The sequence below is a fragment of the Marmota flaviventris genome, chromosome 2 (genome assembly GCF_047511675.1).
Source record: "Marmota flaviventris isolate mMarFla1 chromosome 2, mMarFla1.hap1, whole genome shotgun sequence".
NCBI classification, from domain to species: domain Eukaryota; kingdom Metazoa; phylum Chordata; class Mammalia; order Rodentia; family Sciuridae; genus Marmota; species Marmota flaviventris.
Window position 1 is genome coordinate 152244121 of NC_092499.1, and position 17696 is coordinate 152261816.

General features: G+C 35.3%; 1 protein-coding gene across 1 annotated transcript; it reads left to right on the forward strand.

Moving 5' to 3' along the window:
• Positions 1-15426, forward strand: Mphosph10 (M-phase phosphoprotein 10). The gene is made up of 11 exons (XM_027956004.3): positions 1-346; positions 740-1418; positions 2337-2488; positions 3150-3318; positions 5721-5862; positions 7223-7290; positions 8333-8470; positions 11019-11129; positions 12943-13050; positions 14525-14755; positions 15185-15426. The coding sequence occupies exons 1-11, from the start codon at positions 258-260 to the stop codon at positions 15332-15334; spliced, it is 2037 nt and encodes a 678-aa protein (XP_027811805.2). The 5' UTR covers positions 1-257; the 3' UTR covers positions 15335-15426.
• The last annotated feature ends 2270 nt before the right edge of the window (positions 15427-17696 follow it).

Consider the following 17696-nt stretch of genomic DNA (forward strand, 5'->3'; position numbering starts at 1 on the left):
AAATTCAACGATTCCTGGACTGACCAGTAGCTATTTTCTGTTTTCTGCCCCGCCCCACTACGCAAGCCCAGTGAAAGTTCTCACGCTATCATTGGCTCCGATTAAGGTGGGTCCGGAACCTAGGCACGACGGAACCTTCGGCTATGAGTTGCGGGTTACGCTAGGCACCTTTTTGCAGCGGAATTTCCGTTTTAGCTCTCTTCCGGGTCGGCTCTCTTCCCTTGCATGAGGTGCTGTATCTGGAGTAGCTGACGGCGATGGCTCCTCGGGTCTGGCGTCGGCGGACCCTGGAGCGGTGTCTGAGAGAGGTCGGTAAAGCCACCAGCCAACCCGAACGCTTTCTCACGTAAGTGCACGTATCCCGGGCTCGGAGACCAGTTCTCACGTGGGCGTGGGTTGCCGGCAGCCTTCAAATTCTGTATGGGAAGAAAAGGGAGTATAGATTATTTCTTCCCATATATCAGTTTATGCTTCCATGGCCTAACAACTCCTAGATTGCTTAGGGCCTCTGTATGTTGCTGAGACAGGCTTTGAATTTGTGATCCTCCTGCCTCAGCTTCCTGAGCTGCTGTGATTACAGGCATATGCTACTGTGCCCGACTCAGAATCTATACTTAAAATTCATAGTTTGTGTTTGATTATTTTTGCACTTGAGTTGAATCTTATTTTTCTTTTAATTCAGAGGTCTGTGAAATCACTACCTATAAGTTTTATGTCTTTTGATCTCCTCCCCCAATAGGATTCAAGATGGATTAGCATCAAACTTCACTTCTTTAACAAAAGTTCTTTATGACTTCAATAAAATACTAGAGAATGGTAGGATTCTTGGAAGTCCTTTACAAAAACTTGTGATAAACAATTTTGATGATGAGCAAATTTGGCAACAACTGGAATTGCAAAATGAACCAGTTTTACAATACTTCCAGAAGGCAGTTAGTGAAACAATTAAAAATGAAGACATCACTCTTCTTCCAAAGAATATAGAGCAGGATTGTGAAGAGAATGGCTCAGAGATGGAGGCTGATAACCAGGAGAACCTAGAAGATTTGGAAGAGGAGGAGAAAGTGTCAGATGTGGGTGATAATGATCCTAAAGCTGGTGAAAAGCCTAAAAACTCAAGCAAATTTGATCAGAGGAAAAGCTCAGTTTTCAGTGATGAGGATTCTGATCTTGACTTTGATATTAGCAAATTGGAACAGCAGAGCAAGGTGCAAAATAAACAGCCAGAGAAGTCAAGGGAAAAGTCTATAGTAGATGACAAATTCTTTAAGCTATCTGAAATGGAGACCTTTTTGGAGAACATAGAAAAAGAAGAACAAAAAAAAGATGAAGAGGAGAAAGAAGATATTGACTTTTTTGAAGATATTGATTCTGATGAAGAAGATGAGGAAGAATTGTTTAGAAATCAAAAACTTAAGGTAAAGTTATGGAAGAGGAGAAGAGAGAGTACTTTCTTCCTCCTCAATTAAGATTTTGTTCTGTTTCCTAAGAGAGATTTTAAGCACCTCAGAATTCATCAAGACACATATGAAGTATTAGATCAATTGAAAAAAAATTGGTGAAATTAAACTGAAGCTATCATTTCCTTGTCACAAAATAATTCTCTTGATAGATAGCTTAAGAACCATAATCACACATTAGAGGTATTCACAGGTTTCCCTCAAACATATTTTCAACAAACATGAAAAATAATTGGGAATGAAAATATTTAATACTGGAATGTAACAAACTACATGGAAGTGTAGATCCATGTAGGCAGGGGTATTTTGGAAATAATTATAGTTAAAAGATTTAGAGATAGGAATAGTGGGCTCTTGTTTTGTCAATTATAAATAAGACTATACAGGCTGGGTGTGTAGCTCAGTGATAGAGTGCTTGCTTAGCACTTGTGAGGCACTGGGTTCTATCCTCAGAACCACATATAAAAATAAATAAAAGTATTGTGTCCAATAAATAAATAAATACTGTACTTACATTCAATTTATTATATCTCGGTTCTTAATGGTTTTGTGGTAGTGTTATTGGTTACTAGTTTCCTGTAATTATTTTTTGGCTGGTAATGTTGAATTAGTCAAGCAATATATATATATGCCATATGTACATATGTACAAATGGATCTACACTTCCATGTAGTTTGTTACATTCCAGTTCTTGTGGTTTTATAACAATGTTACTAGTTACGAGTTTCCCCTAATTATTTTTGGCTACTAGTGTTAAAGTAGGAAAGGTGTGTGTGTATGTGTGTGTGTGTGTGTGTGTGTAGTACATGTATACACATGCATTTTTTATGTATTTTTCTGTTTTTCATTAAATGTTTTTAAAATCTTCTTGTTTAGTCAGATAAAAGTTCAAGAAATCTGAAATACAAAGATTTTTTTGATCCAGTTGAAAGTGATGAAGACATGGTAAATGGTGATGATGGGCTGGATTCAAACAAAGAAGAGGAAGAAATTGCTGAAGAAGAAGCAGAAGAAAGTATTTCTGAAACGTGAGTATTTTAAATAATCCTTTACATTATAAACTAGAAATGTACGTATGCTCATAATTGTCAGCTATGTTTGTCTTAAGCAGTTAAATTCTCAAATCAAATAGTAGATTCTCTAATTTCAGATTATCTCATATAGCTTGAAGGAACATTAGAGTTAATGAAGAAAAATATTTCTGGCAGTAACAGTCAAACCTTTGTTACAAGAAAGGAGCTTTTTTTTTTTTTTTTGAGTTTTGGTTTGTTTTTAAAGATGGTAATCTGTTTTTTATACCTTTATTTTATTTACTTATTCTTTATGTGGTTCTGAGGCTCGAACCCAGTGCCTCACATGTGCTGAGCAAGTGCTCTACCACTGAGCTACAATCCCAGCCCTGATATGGGTTTTGTGCTAGTAATCCTCGAGGTTCTTTCTGTGAAATAAGAACTTTGTATTATAGATTGATGAATAATTTATTTGCACATATTGGGCCCTTTTGTTCTATTTCTTACATAGCATTTTACCTAAATAATTCCTTCTGATGTTTTTAAATAACTTAATGACTTTGGAAGTTCTGAATATATTTGGGACATTAGAGATACAAAAGAACTTCAATAGAGGAAAATTGTATTTGTTTTCTAGTGAAAAGTTGTTTTTCCTTTGATACACATTTTGTTATTACAGGGATGAGGATAATGACCTTGAAGAAAGTGAAGATAGTGAACAGCATAAAGGCTCAAAAAGAGTGACCTTTGCTTTGCCAGGTGATAAAGAAACTGAAGATACAGATGTGTTAAATGTAAAGAAAGATCCTGATGAAGTTAAATCCTCTTTTGAAAAAAGACAGGAGAAGGTAATTTTAAGAAATGTTTTATGTGCTTTACATGACTGTGGAACTCAGTCTGATCTATCATATTTTTCCTGTGGGAAATACCGACTGTCCTTTAAGAGTGAAAATCTTACAGCCACTCTAAAGCACAGTGTATGTAGATGCCACATTGAAGCTTCTAATTTGCAAAAGTCAGTTCCTGCATTTCTTAGCCTTGGGGGCCTTTTCTTTTCTTTTTTCTTTCCTTTGTTTCTTTTCTTTATGCCTGATGTCTTTATATACCCATGTCATGTCTCTCCAGCTTAGCCATCCCCTGAGCCTCTTGGTGTAACTGAACTCCTCTGGAAAATGCTGCCTATCTCTTTAAAGTGCTGTGTAAATTATTTTTGTGGGTGTTACATATAGCCTGTATTTTAATTAAAACCATCTCAAACACATCTTCCAAATTGATGGAAATTGTTTGCTTATGACATAATTTCAGGTAGATGACGTGTCGCTTAATTTTAATAGAGGTAGTGTGGCTCCAGTCATTTGGCTTTATCATTTGTCCACCTTAAAATTATACAATTAGATCTCTAGATAGGGAATAGGTGTGGGAGGGAGAAGGGGAATAGCATGGATGGTGAAAGGAGACCCTCATCATTATACAAAATACATGAGGAAGATGTGAATTTGATGTCAACATACCTTATATATAATCAGAGATATGATAAATTATTGAATAATGGTGTATTAAGAATCGCAAAGCAATAAATAAATAAATAATTGTAATGCAAAAAGATTATACAATTAGAAATGAGAATAGGCAGATAATCAAAGATAACAAGATACTGGAATAATTATAAAAAGTATGAGAATCTGAATTAAATTCAAGATTGCCAGATTGTCTCCAAAAGAAGTCTGAGGAAAAAAGCACCGTAAAAGAAAACAAATTTGAGTCTGGGCTTGTGGCTCAGCAGTAGAGCGCTCGCTTAGCACTTGCGAGGCACTGGGTTCAATCCTCAGCGCCACATAAAAATAAATAAATACAATAAAGGTATTGTGTCCAACTACAACTAAAAAAATAAAAATTAAAAAAAGAAAATAAATGTCTTCTCACCTCATTTCTCCCACCCTCCTCTGACAAAATGAAAGCTTTGGTTTTACTGTGAAATTATATCAGACCTTCAAGAAATAGGTAATTTAATGCTGTTTAATTAATTTCCACATTAAGTAAAGAGTAAAGTAAAACTTCAAAACTTCTTTTTTTCTTGGGAAATTGTTATAATATGGAATGCTAACCCTGACAAAGATGAAAATAAAATATACACACACTCAGTCTCATTTAAGAATAATGATACAAAAATCCCATATAACAAAGTGAAAAAATAATGCCATAAAAGCAAGTGGGTCTCATTCTTTTGAATCATTTTAGGAAGTCTGATGTGATTCTTGGTTTTAAGAGGTTAAGGGAAAAAGTCTGTGTCAGAAAGACTTGCCAAAATTCAGTATTCGTGTCCTGTTTTATTGTTTGTGTTTTATTTATATATATATGTATATATATATATATATATATATATATATATATGTATATTTTGTGTGTGTGTATGTGGTGCTGGGAATTCAATCCAGGGCCTTGTATGCAAGGCATGCACTCTATCAACTGAGCCCATTGTTATTTTTATACTCCTCATGAGATACAAATACATCTGTCCAAAAGCCATCATATATAATGGTAAAGTTCTAGAAATGTCTCTTTAAAATCAAAAGCTTCCATCATGCATGATGGTAAAATTCTAGAAATTTCTTTAAAATCAGGAATAAGAAAAGATATCCACTGTTACAGTTACCATTCCTTTAGAAATGTTAGCCAGTGTAGCCACAAAAGAAGAAAATAAGAGGTAGGAAAAACTAAAATGAAGGCACAAGATACTAGAAGAATCACCAGATGAGCAACAGAATAGTTAGGAAAATTTAAGAGCATTCTGTAAGGTAGCTATACAAGCTGCTTTTTAATACACTAAAGTCTTCATAATTGTTGCCGTTTAAAAGTTAAGAGAATTGGTGTGCATAGTCCCAAGAGTCAGGCTACATTAGCTATAAGTAATAAAATAAGTATTAAAAAACTAGAGAGCTCAGGGTATAGCTCAGTGGTAGAATATTTGCATATTCAAGGCTCTGGGTTTGATCCCCAGCACTGGCAAAAAAAAAAAAAAGACTAAAATGCTCTAATAATTAAAACTGATACTGGATTGTGAATAGATAGATCATTTGGATAGAATAGAGCCTAGAAATACATCAAATGTTTACTAAACAATTTCCAATATTTAAGAATAAAACAAGTACATTGAGGAATAATACATTTCTTTCCCACTTTTAAAATGTTATGCCCTTTTACATGAGTATAAGTTTAATTTTTAAGTAAAAACTTTTGTCTTTTTTCCTAGATGAATGAAAAAATTGCATCTTTAGAAAAAGAGTTGTTGGAAAAAAAGCCTTGGCAGCTTCAAGGGGAAGTGACAGCACAAAAGCGACCAGAGAACAGTCTCCTAGAGGAGAACCTGCACTTTGATCATGCTGTCCGGATGGGTATGGTGTCCGCTGGACTTCTGTAGACTCTTCGTTTCTGTGCTTTTTGTATTATTCTGTTTTCATAGAAAATTTGGGGGGGACATTTCTTTTTCCCCAACCTTTTATAAAACGTGCACACATACAGAAAAGGTGAAAAAATAGTTTAGTAAATATCTATATGCCATGCCATTCAGTTGGATTCCCCAGTTATTAACGTTTTTGGTTTTTTTTCTTTGAAGAGAGAGAGAAAGAGAATTTTTTTTTAATATTTATTTTTCACTTTTGGTGGACACAACATCTTTATTTTATTTTTATGTGGTGCTGAGGATCGAACCCAGCACCCCAGGCATGCCAGGCGAGCGTGTTACCACTTGAGCCACATCCCCAGCCCCAGTTGTTAATGTTTTGCCATTTTTATCTTTTTTTTTTCCCCCCCTGGTACCACTAAGATATATCCCAGCATTTTTTTTATATTTTACTTAGAGACAGGTTCTCATTGAGTTGCTTAGGGTCTCACCAAGTTACTGAGGCTGACTTTGAACTCATAATCCTCTTACCTCAGTCTCCCTAGCCGCTGGGATTAAAGATGTACGCCACTGTGCCCTGCCATTTTTATCTTTTTTCTCCTTACATGTATTTGTGATTGTGTATATGCTTTTTTTTTCTGCTGAATTGTTTGAAAGTAATATTCTAAGTCACTCTTAAATACTTTTATGTGTATCTTCCAGGAACTAGGACATTCTCCTGTGTAACCGTATTACTATTAGTCTGCTCAAATTTGACATTGCTATGCTAATGAAACCAATAGATAGATATCAGGTTTCTTCAAGTGCTCTGTTTATGAGGCTTGCAACCCGTCATGGCCAACTGAATTATAAACTTCAGCCTAAAACCCTAGTCATCTCATCTTTTTGTGCCCATTGAGTTCAAATGAGTTTCCATTTTATTTCAGCAAAAGAGAGAATGGAAAACAAGGGAAAAGCCCCCAGTTACATGGGATAGATGTATTAGCACTTATTACCACATATATTCTAATGTGGTTCTCAAGCTTGACGGAACATCAGAACTAAAACATGGACAGCTGTTCTCCTTCTCAATTTGTGATTCAGGAAGTATGGGGTCAGCCCAAGAATTTGCATTTCCAGCAAGTTCCCAGGGTGTTGCTGATGTTGTAAGTCCAAGGACCTCAATTTGAAACTCACTCGACTAATATGTATCTTCTTAAATGAAAATGTGTGTATGGGCTGGAGTCGTAGCTCAGTGGCAGAGCACTTGCCCAGCATGCATGAGGCACTGGGTTCCATCCTCAGTACCACATAAAAATAAATGAATTAAATAAAAAAATAATTTTTTTTTTTTAATGTTGTGTTTCATTTAGCACCTGTGATCACAGAGGAAACCACCTTCCAACTAGAAGATATCATTAAGCAGAGAATACGAGATCAGGTCAGTAAGAATTAAATTGAACTTAATTTAGACTTCACTAAAATTTTTAGAAATAATATGAGAGGATTTAAGTAGGAGGAATAATGCTTTCTTCATTTCCGCTCAGTAATGTCCTTTACTTAGCTTTATGACTAGGAGCCAGGTGCAGTGGTGTGTACCTGTAATCCCAGCTATTTGGGAGGCTGAGGTAGGATAGTGAGTTACTTGGGCAATGTAGCCAGACTCCTATCTCAATAGAAAGCAGGGTCACAGGGTTGTGGCAGAGAAATAGTCTCAGGTTGTCTTCAGCTTCTATTGTGTGAGGTTCTGCTCTTCACTAGTACCCAGGAAAGACAGGCATTGTGCCTGAGGGGAGAAGGTAATCAGAAGTCATTGCCACCATCTTCCTTTCTAAGTTTTGCTGACCTGTTGAGTGGTGAGAGTGGTTACTGGTATCTTGACTTGCCATGGTCACACTTGGGACCATTGGTCTAGACATAGTATCTAGCATAACAAATAAAGAGAATGTCTTTTCAAATATTAGTAATCTAGGAAAGAATTTTTAAGAGTTGATCTGATTTTATAAACTTCGAATAAAAGGTATATGACATGCACTATATGAGATGTCTTTAAAATGCATATACAATGTTTACCTGAACTTTGTAAACTTCGAATAAAAGGTATATGACATGCACTATATGAGATGGCTTTAAAATGTATGTACAATGTTTACCTGAACTTGTGTCTAAAAATACAGGGATATGAAGGGAGAGGGTGCTATATGCATAGTAGCTTAAAATTTGAAATGAAAAGATGAACACAAGGCTTGATTCTTCAACAAACTGTGACGAGAAAAAGTGGAATTAAAGTTGGTAACCAGAAGACTTATTTAAAATAAAGGTGAAAAGGATATCTAAGTTATTAATGTCCTCTTTGTTTTTCATAATCCTTTGTGACTTGAAGTTGCTTAAGTTGAAAATTACTCTCTTTTTTGCTCCAATTTTTGTGTAAGCCTGGGAATTATTGTGTTAACTTGTACTGCACTTTACCCTGTATATTTTAGGCTTGGGATGATGTTGTACGTAAAGAAAAACCTAAAGAAGATGCATATGAGTATAAAAAGCGTTTAACATTAGACCATGAGAAGAGTAAATTGAGCCTTGCTGAAATATATGAACAAGAATACATCAAACTTAACCAGGTAAGGAGGCCTCCAAAGCAATGCTATTATTATGAAAGGAACAAAAGAAGAGAGCCATTCATTTTGTGACTGTTGAAATCCTGAAATGGCCCTTCTGTCATCTCATATACGTGTGAGACAAAGCATGCTTGGAATATTGAGGTTATGATATTTCTACTGAATGCTTAGGATCAGGAGGTTTGCTTTACAATTAGACATTGATCACCATATACTTCTGCATCCTGTTACTAACTTTCCAGCAATTATTATACAGTGCTATACTTTTAAAAATGATTTCTTATTGATATTTTGAAGTTATTGATATATGATTGTGAATTCACCAAAGTAATCTCTGGTTAGACAGCAGGACAAGATCATAATTCCAAGAAGATTAAGTAATTGAATTATGTCTTTACTTTGGGTCTGTTGGATATGTGGTCAATATGTGACCATGTTTAAATGGTATTTTTTTCCTGCAAGAGCCTTATAAAGTTGCTGTCAGATTCTATTAATTAATGCTACTCAAGCATTAACAGCAAACCAGTGTCCTGAAACACTGTAAAGTGGAAGAACTAGAAATATTTGAATAAAATTACTTCCTGGCTGCCTTGCAACCCAAGGCAGTAGTTGAAGGACAGTGTATATACAGCTTGAGTCAATGCTTGCTATCAAGTTTTCTGGCTACTTTGAAGAGACTCAATAAATAAAGGAAATATTTGGTAACCATGAAAGATAAAATTAAATACTGCAACAACTTAATGCAACTTATTGCAAGTTGTAAAAATGATAGTTTTATTTTTCTCTTGAGTGTCAGTGGTCAATTATGTTTTTTGACAATGAACTTTGGAGTTCCTGTATATTAATTAAATTAGCCAGGCTAATTCTAGACCCATTCCATTAGAAGTCTAGGATGATGACCAGTATCCATTCTAAAAGTAATAAGCAAGGTGATAGTAAACAGCATGTGGATCAGCCTTACAGTTGTGTATGTAATGTGGATCATAAAAATTAAATATATGATTTCACAGATATTATTGTCTAGGATGAGGTGAAAAGACATGTATAGAATTTTCTGTCTTGAGACAGTGTTTCACTTGTTGTCCAGACTGGTCCAGGCTGATCTTAAACTCCTGGGCTCACAATGATCCTCTTGACTCAGCCTCCCAAGGAGCTGGAACTGTAGGTGCATACCATACCTATACCTGTCTTTAATAATTTTTAAAAAGTGAGTTAAGTTAAAAAAAAAAAAAAAAAAGCAGTATAGCATAGTACCTGGACAGGCGCCGATGACAGACCTCAGAAATAATCTGGATGCTTCTCTGGCATCAGGGTCATGCTTTCATTTTCCTTCCTGTTTTAATAAAAACAAATAAACCAAAAAAAATATTCTTTTAGAATAAGCATTTGGGGTCAAAAGAGAAATGTATGAAATTTACATTTTCTCCTCAGTAGAATTAAAATTGCTGTCAATTTTTTCAGTGTTGTTAATCAAAATAAATTTTTAACAAATTCCATATAAATAAAATGAAAGAAGTCCCTATAGTCCAAATGGGTATTTGGATAATTCTACAAAATCTAATTATTATTAATACTTTAGTTCTTTTTTTAAAATTTCCCTTGTTGACATGATACATAAAATTAAGTGAACAGTTCAGGAGCATTTAGTATAGTGTTGTGCAAGTTCTGCTTGTCTATGCTTCAGAAACATTTTACTGTCTCAGAATAAGCCCACTCTATTAAGTAGTTGCTCCTCATTCTTCCCTCACCCTAGCTCTGGACAACCACCAATCTGCATCCTCCTGTGAATTTAGTATTTTATTTTGGACATTTTGTATAAATGGAGTCATATGATATGTGACTGACTTGGCAGGTTTTCAAGATCATGGCATGTATCAGTACTTCTTTGTTATGGCTGAATAGTCTTCATTCGTGTGTGTGTGTGTGTGTGTGTGTGTGTATACATACATACATACACACACATACATACACACATCTGTATGCCACAACTTGTCTACTCATCCATTAATGGGCATTTGGTCTGTTTCCACCTGTTAGCTAGTGCAGATAGTGCTGTGTAAGTGTTTTTGTTTAAGTATATATTTTTAATTATCTTGAAGGTATATCTAGGAGTGGAAATGCTGGGCCATGTGGTAGTTCTCTGTTTAATCTTTAGTGGAGCTGCCAAACTTATTGCCATACCATTTTACATTTCTACAAGCCATACACAGAGTCTAATTTCTTCATATCCTCACCTTGTTACAACTTGGTATTTTCCCCTCTTCTTTCTAAATTATAGCCATCCTAGTGAAAGTAACTTAGTTCTTGAAAGAAGTAAATACCAAGGAAATTAAACTGTAAGTTCTAAATGTCAGCAGTGTGGTTCTATGGCTCCCAAAGGGAAAACATCCCTTGTTGATAAGTGCTTATTGATAACTTTAATTTTACCTTTGCACTGTTTCTTTATAGCTGAAAGATTGGTGCTAAGAAATTGGGAATGTCCTCATTGGTCTTTATTGTTTTAAGTATGATTTATCTTTTTGCTCTGATGTTGTTGACCTTATTTCCTAAGCAAAAAACAGAAGAAGAACAAAATCCAGAACATGTAGAAATTCAGAAGATGATGGATTCTCTCTTTTTAAAATTGGATGCCCTGTCAAACTTCCACTTCATTCCTAAACCAGTAAGTGTGATAACAGTTTAATGTGTTGATACAGCAGACATGACTTTAATAAAACTTGCTGAGCTTTTGTGAAACTATTTATTTGGTTTCAGAATTTAGACCTGAAAATTTCTCCCTGTAAATTACATTCAGGACCTGTATTCTGTCCCCATTCCTCCTCCCTTTATCTGTTATTACTTTGTTAGTTCTCTTTTCATTCCATAGTACACTTGCAAAGATTGGGCTGGTTGTTCCCTATTCATGTTTAGGTTGACACAAAATGTGTGTGATATTTCATTATTGTGTTCCTCACCCTGTCCCAGTTCCTAACACAAGGAAACCCCCAAGCATTTTTTGAAATCTTGGGACTTGAAGGAGGAGTGAATGTGTATCTACTTGACTAAGTTAAAAAAAAAAAAAAAAAAAAAAAAAAAAAAAATATATATATATATATATGAGATTTTTTTTCTTCTCCCCAGAAATGTATATTGCCAGTATTGTTTCCCCCTTGATATTCCTTTTTTCATATTTAGATTGGTTTTTCACATGCTGTCTCTGTAGACTTGATTTACCAATCATCAGCCATCATTTTTTGTTGTCTTTATACTGTCTCTTTTTGCTTCATATTTTTCTTTAAATTGTAGACTAGAATACAATATCCCTAGTAAATAATTGAAAAATGGTCCAGTGGAAGAAATGATTTCTCTGACATTCTGACATTTCTCTCTTACTTAAAATCCAGGATCCTGTTGTTTTTCTAGCTTATTCTTTGTTGGGAATTTTCCTGGGGCAAATACTTCCCTAATTAACTAGAATATGCACAGGACTGTGAAAAGGAAAATGAGTGGTTAGAGGAGTTGTTAACCTGCTTTGCAGTAGCGGCCTGGTCACCTAAGTTTCAGTCTTGTTCTTTCCCATACCCCAGTCTTTCCCTGACTGAGGCAATAGAAGTGTCTGAAGTCATTCTCTTGCTCTTCATTCTTTGGTGTTCCTCACAGGGACAAGTAAGAATTAGATACAAAGAACACCAGCATGAGTGCTCTTTTATTAGCATGATTGGTATAAATCCTATGTTAACTTTTGAGTTTCTTTGGTACTTTCAAAACAAGAAGGGGAGGTGGGGGACAAAAAACAGAAAGTAAATGGCTTTTGAGTTAGTGTTGTATTATTTTCTCCTTTTCATATTTATTATGTTTGATTTATTTTGATACTGCTTTAGTTTTTCAGCGGTCCAATGCCATTTCATATTTATATTTATGAAGATTTATTTTCAGAAGCTGGAAGATGAGAAAATTTCTTTATCAAATAGTCTGTACTCCCACTATTATGTGCAACTAAAATGCACCAATTAAAAAATGTTGGGAAAAAAATAGTCTGTACTTTTACTCTTGTTCCCACAAGCATTTTATTTGCATCTTTCTCTGTATATGTGCCAGCATTTTTTCCATAACCAAAGGCAAGATAATATTAACAGAAATCAACTTTTTTATAAAATCATAGATAGGATTTTTTGAGAACGTCCATATAGGTGGCAGATGGGACTAGTTTATTAACAGATGAAAGAACTGGTGTTTGAATATGGCAGAAATGTCATGTGAAACTGTAGAAATAAATGCTATTGGAATGATTTTGTGACAAAAGACCCTAAATTACTTCATTCTTATAGGATTTCAGAGGCATCCTGTGCTGCCCACTAGTACTGTTACAATTCCAGTTAGCTTCAGACCTTGGCTGTCAACATATTTAACATATTAAATAATTTCTATAAAATATTATATATGTGTATGTTAGGGCTATTTCTGACTTCCCATTAAATGTATTATCTCTCTTCAAGCCTGTACCAGAGATTAAGGTTGTGTCAAATCTGCCAGCTATAACCATGGAAGAAGTAGCTCCAGTGAGTGTCAGTGATGCAGCCCTCCTGGCCCCAGAGGAAATCAAGGTAAGAAGCCAGTGTTGAAACATTCAATATCTGCTTAGAAGTTAGTTGATTATTGCCAGATCTCCCTTTGTTGAATGTCATTTTCCTTGAATTTGTATTTTTTGTTCTAATTTATGTTAGCTCTTTCTTGGTACAGTCAGTTCTCCATATCTGTGGATTCTGCATCCATAGAGTCAACCAACCATAGATTGAAAATACTCAAGGGAAAAAAAAAATTGCATCTGGCTTGGTGATAGAGCACTTGTTTAGCATGTGTGAGACACTGCAAAAAAAATTTAAAAATAAATAAAAGAATCTATACTAAACGTGTACATACTCTTTCCTTGTCACTGTTCCTAAACAATGCAGTATAGCAGCTATTAGCATAGCATTTATGTTGTATTAGGTATTATAAGTCATCTAAAGATGGTTCAAAGTCTAAGAGAAGATGCACATAAGTTACATACAAATGCTTAACCTTTATATATGAGGAATCTGAGCATCTGTGGATTGTGGTACCTGCAGTGATCTTGAACCAGTCCCTTGTAAATACAGGAGAATGAGAACGTCATCAAACTAATGCTATGTTATGATATTTAAACCCTAGTCTCCATCTTCACTCATTATTAGGAGGGAAAGGTATGAGAATTATTACAAAAGCAGTTTTAATTATCCAATCAGAATAATTATTTGTGATAATCAAATGCGAATATCAGCAGTGATGTTAAGTTTCAAACAGATTGTTTATATAATAACATTAATTTAATCAGCATCTCCCCACTTGTTCTATCCATGTAATGATCATCAGCAATGAAATCTGGAGTAGAATAGAACATTTGGATATTGGAAGAAATCTATGCCTTTTGAACATTGAAGCTCTTGCCTTATGTAATAATGATGGTTTCTTTTAGGCCCTCATCTTCTGGCTGGTTTAGCAGCAGGCCTTCTGTTTTCCTCCTCAATTTCTTTTCTGTTGCTACAGCCATCCTTATGTTAATCTTTCCATCTGTATGCAGGTGACAGCCCTGGCACCTAAGGAGAAAAGAGGAAATTGATCCTTACTAAAGTGAGGTTTCCCTTCCCTCTCTGTCCTCAGTCTCTGGGAACCTTTGACCTCAGCCCAAAAGGTTGTCATTATCACCCTATTGGGACAACCTCAGGCATTTCCCTGAAGCCCTTGCTGAAGTCTAAGTGCTGCAGAGGATGTGCTTTGCTGGTCTGTAAACTTGAGTATCTAACTCTCCATGCTGCCTGTGTAATTAGTTTGGAGGCTGAACAGTCTATGAGTCTGTCCTGTCAAAGAAAACATTCTAGGTTTTAGAGTTAGCAGAGCTGTCTGAAACATAGGCAGGGATTGCTTTCTAGCCTCATGTGCTGTACCATAGACATACAGCACCTTGGCTACCTACCATTGCAGTTTCCTCTTTTACTTTTTGATTCCCTGAGTTGATATTAGGTTAGATTAATTGATACATTGGTGGTTATATTTTAATAGGAGAAAAATAAAGCTGGAGATCTAAAAACAGCTGCTGAGAAAACAGCTACAGACAAGAAACGAGAACGGAGGAAAAAGAAATATCAAAAACGTTTGAAAATAAAGGAGAAGGAGAAACGGAGAAAATTGCTTGAAAAGAGCAACCCAGATCAAACAGGGAAATACACGAAAGCAGTAGCATCAGAGAAGTTGAAACAACTGACCAAAACTGGCAGAGTTTCCTTATTAAAGGTAAGGGCAAGGGAAGGAAAACTACTGCAGAGACCTTTGAGAGCAAGTGAGTGGTATGCATTGGGCTGTCCCCTTTACTTGAGTGTCTGAGCCAGCAACACAGCCCACCTGTGGTACTAAGGAGAACACTGTTGACTTAGCTGCAACATTAGCCTTAAGCGTTATTGAGTTATTCCTGTAGAGTCCTCAGAGTAATCTGGGTCCTCTACCTGTTTTTCTTCCTCTCTCTTAAGTTGCAAGAAAGTTAGAGTAGTATAGAATGTATGGAATACTTCTATGCTAATTGATGTATTATATTGTAATTTTAGTCTATTTTCCTATTTATATTTTAATACATTGTTTTAATCATAACATACTTTTATATTTTGGGTTGTTTTTCCATGTAATCATATACCTTATAGTATGAGCATGTATTGTTTTTAATTGCAGGATGAAGGAAAAGACAAGGCCCTAAAGTCATCTCAGGCATTCTTTTCTAAATTACAAGATCAAGTAAAAATGCAAATCAGTGATGCCAAAAAAACAGAAAAGAAAAAGAAGAAAAAACAGGATATTTCTGTTCATAAATTGAAGCTATAGTATACTGTGAATATAATATATATATTAATGTATAAGCTTATATTCTGTCATTGTTTTTTTTTATAATAAAATTAATGAGATCCTTCTTTGCATTAATGGAGGATATTTGAGAATTCTACCATGTGCAATAACAAACTCTTAACACGTTTGAAAAGTCTGCCTGGGTTTTTCTGGATATGAGGCAGGACCTAACTCCCTAGGCCTTTCCTATACTGATGCTGCCTGAGCTGATCCTACTGAGCTCTCTCCCTCTGGATAGTCCAGCTCATGCATGCCAGCTAATAATCATAACTGGTCTGTAGGATGAGGAGGGTACAAAGCCAGCCACCTCCTTCACCCCCAGCTATCCACAGTAGAAGTCTATGCTGTGGTCTTGACTTTCTTTTCCCACTGTCATATCATTTAACAGAACAGTAGCATTTTGATTCATTTATACCTTTTCTCTTTGGAAAAGAACCCATGTTACCTGACTAAAGAGTTAGACTAAACTACAGATTACTGTCTGTAATCAGATACAGAGAGGACAGGTATAATCTAAAAGTGATGGAAGTTCAATACAGCCAGGAAGGTGAACTAACAGTCTGCAGAGAGCTGGCTCTGACCACTAGCTGCTCATTGTTTCAACCTCCCCATTCAGGAAAAATGTATTTGTCTAGTATGATCTCATATTATGATTTCATAGGAATGCATTAAAACCTAAGCCCATGTGAGTAGAGAGTGAGAACAGGATTCACCCAAAGCAACAGGGAAAGCCCTCTGGTTTAGTGTCTACAGAGGCCAGTATAAAAAATCCTGTGGAAGTTTGTTTATTAATGCAGAAGCTGTTTTCAGCTGGAAAGAACTAGGCTATACTGAGCTCAATTAAGCACCAACTCTCAGTCCTTTTGAGCTATTATAACAATTCCTGAGACTGCGTAATTGATAGACAATAAAATTTAGCTTCTTATAACTCTGGAGGCCGGAAAGTTCAAGGTCAAAGGACAAGCAAGTTTGGTGTTTGGTAATGGGTCTGTGCTTCAAAATGGTGCTTTGTTCCTGTGTCCTCACATGGCAAAAGGACAAAAGGGGTCAGAATTCACTCCCTCAAGTTCTTTATCAAGTGTGCAAATCCCATCCCTTTGGGCTATGCTATTATTAATCATTTCCTAATAGTCCTATCTCTTAACACCATCACATTGACCATGAAGTTTCAACACATGAATTTGGAAGATTATAGCACCTATAAATACTGACTTGTAATTTTTTTAATCCAAGCGGTAGAGTGCTCGCCTAGCATGTGTGAGGACCTGGGTTTGATCCTCAGCACCATATAAAAATAAATAAAATAAATATTAAAAACATAAAATAGAGTTCACTAGTATACCTTCATCATCTAACCAAGTACTTTGAGTATCCTCTGGTCTCCTAGGCTTAGCAAAGGTGGTATTTTTCAGTGATGATTTGAGTATCACATCGCTCTAGGAGTTTATATTTTGTAGTTCTTTTGAAGTTACAACTGCTTTCCAGTTTCTACTCATTACTGGCTTAATTCTCTTTCTCTTGATTATTTTATTTGTCAGGATTAGGTGTTGACTTGGAGAGGTGATTCATTTTATCTGTCCAAGGATAATTAGGTATTCACAGAGTTTATATCACCTTTATATTTGCTTTGTGTTTTAATATCTTCACTTCTAGGAAAGATGTGTCAGTCCATTCATTTTTTCAATGTGATATTTGATGTATTCTACAGTTTATATTCATTATAGATTCTTGTTTGTACCAGAGGCCAGGCATTGTTGTTGGAACCACAGAAAAATCCTTCCCTTATTAAAAAAAAAAAAAAATGCATTGTAGTAGAATATTTACACACATCTTGTATATACATGAGAAATACAATAGGACATTCATGAAACTACCCTTAACCTGAAAACCAACACTTGGGCACCTCCCCAATACTTCACTCATCACTAGAGAGAGCTAAGGAGGAAATAAATGGTGGTTATATCTGAGTGGGCTGTTCATCATTCCTTTCAATTTGTATATATTTTATCACACAAGCATGTATCTCAAGGCAATATATTATTGGGCATTTGCTAGCATTTGAATTATGAAAATAGAATGTGTTTTTATTTGGTTTATTTTTTCATTTGATTTCTCTCAAATTCATTCAAAATATAGTCATCCCTCTGTAGGTTTTGCAACTGTGGATTCAACCAATGCTGGATCAAAAATATAATAGTGGCACATGCCTGTAATCCCAGCTATTTGGGAAGAAAAAAAATTGCATCTGTGCAGAACATGTACAGACTTTTCTTTCTTGTTATTCCCCAATAAATAATATAACAATTATTTATATAACATATTAGGTATAATTAATCTAGGG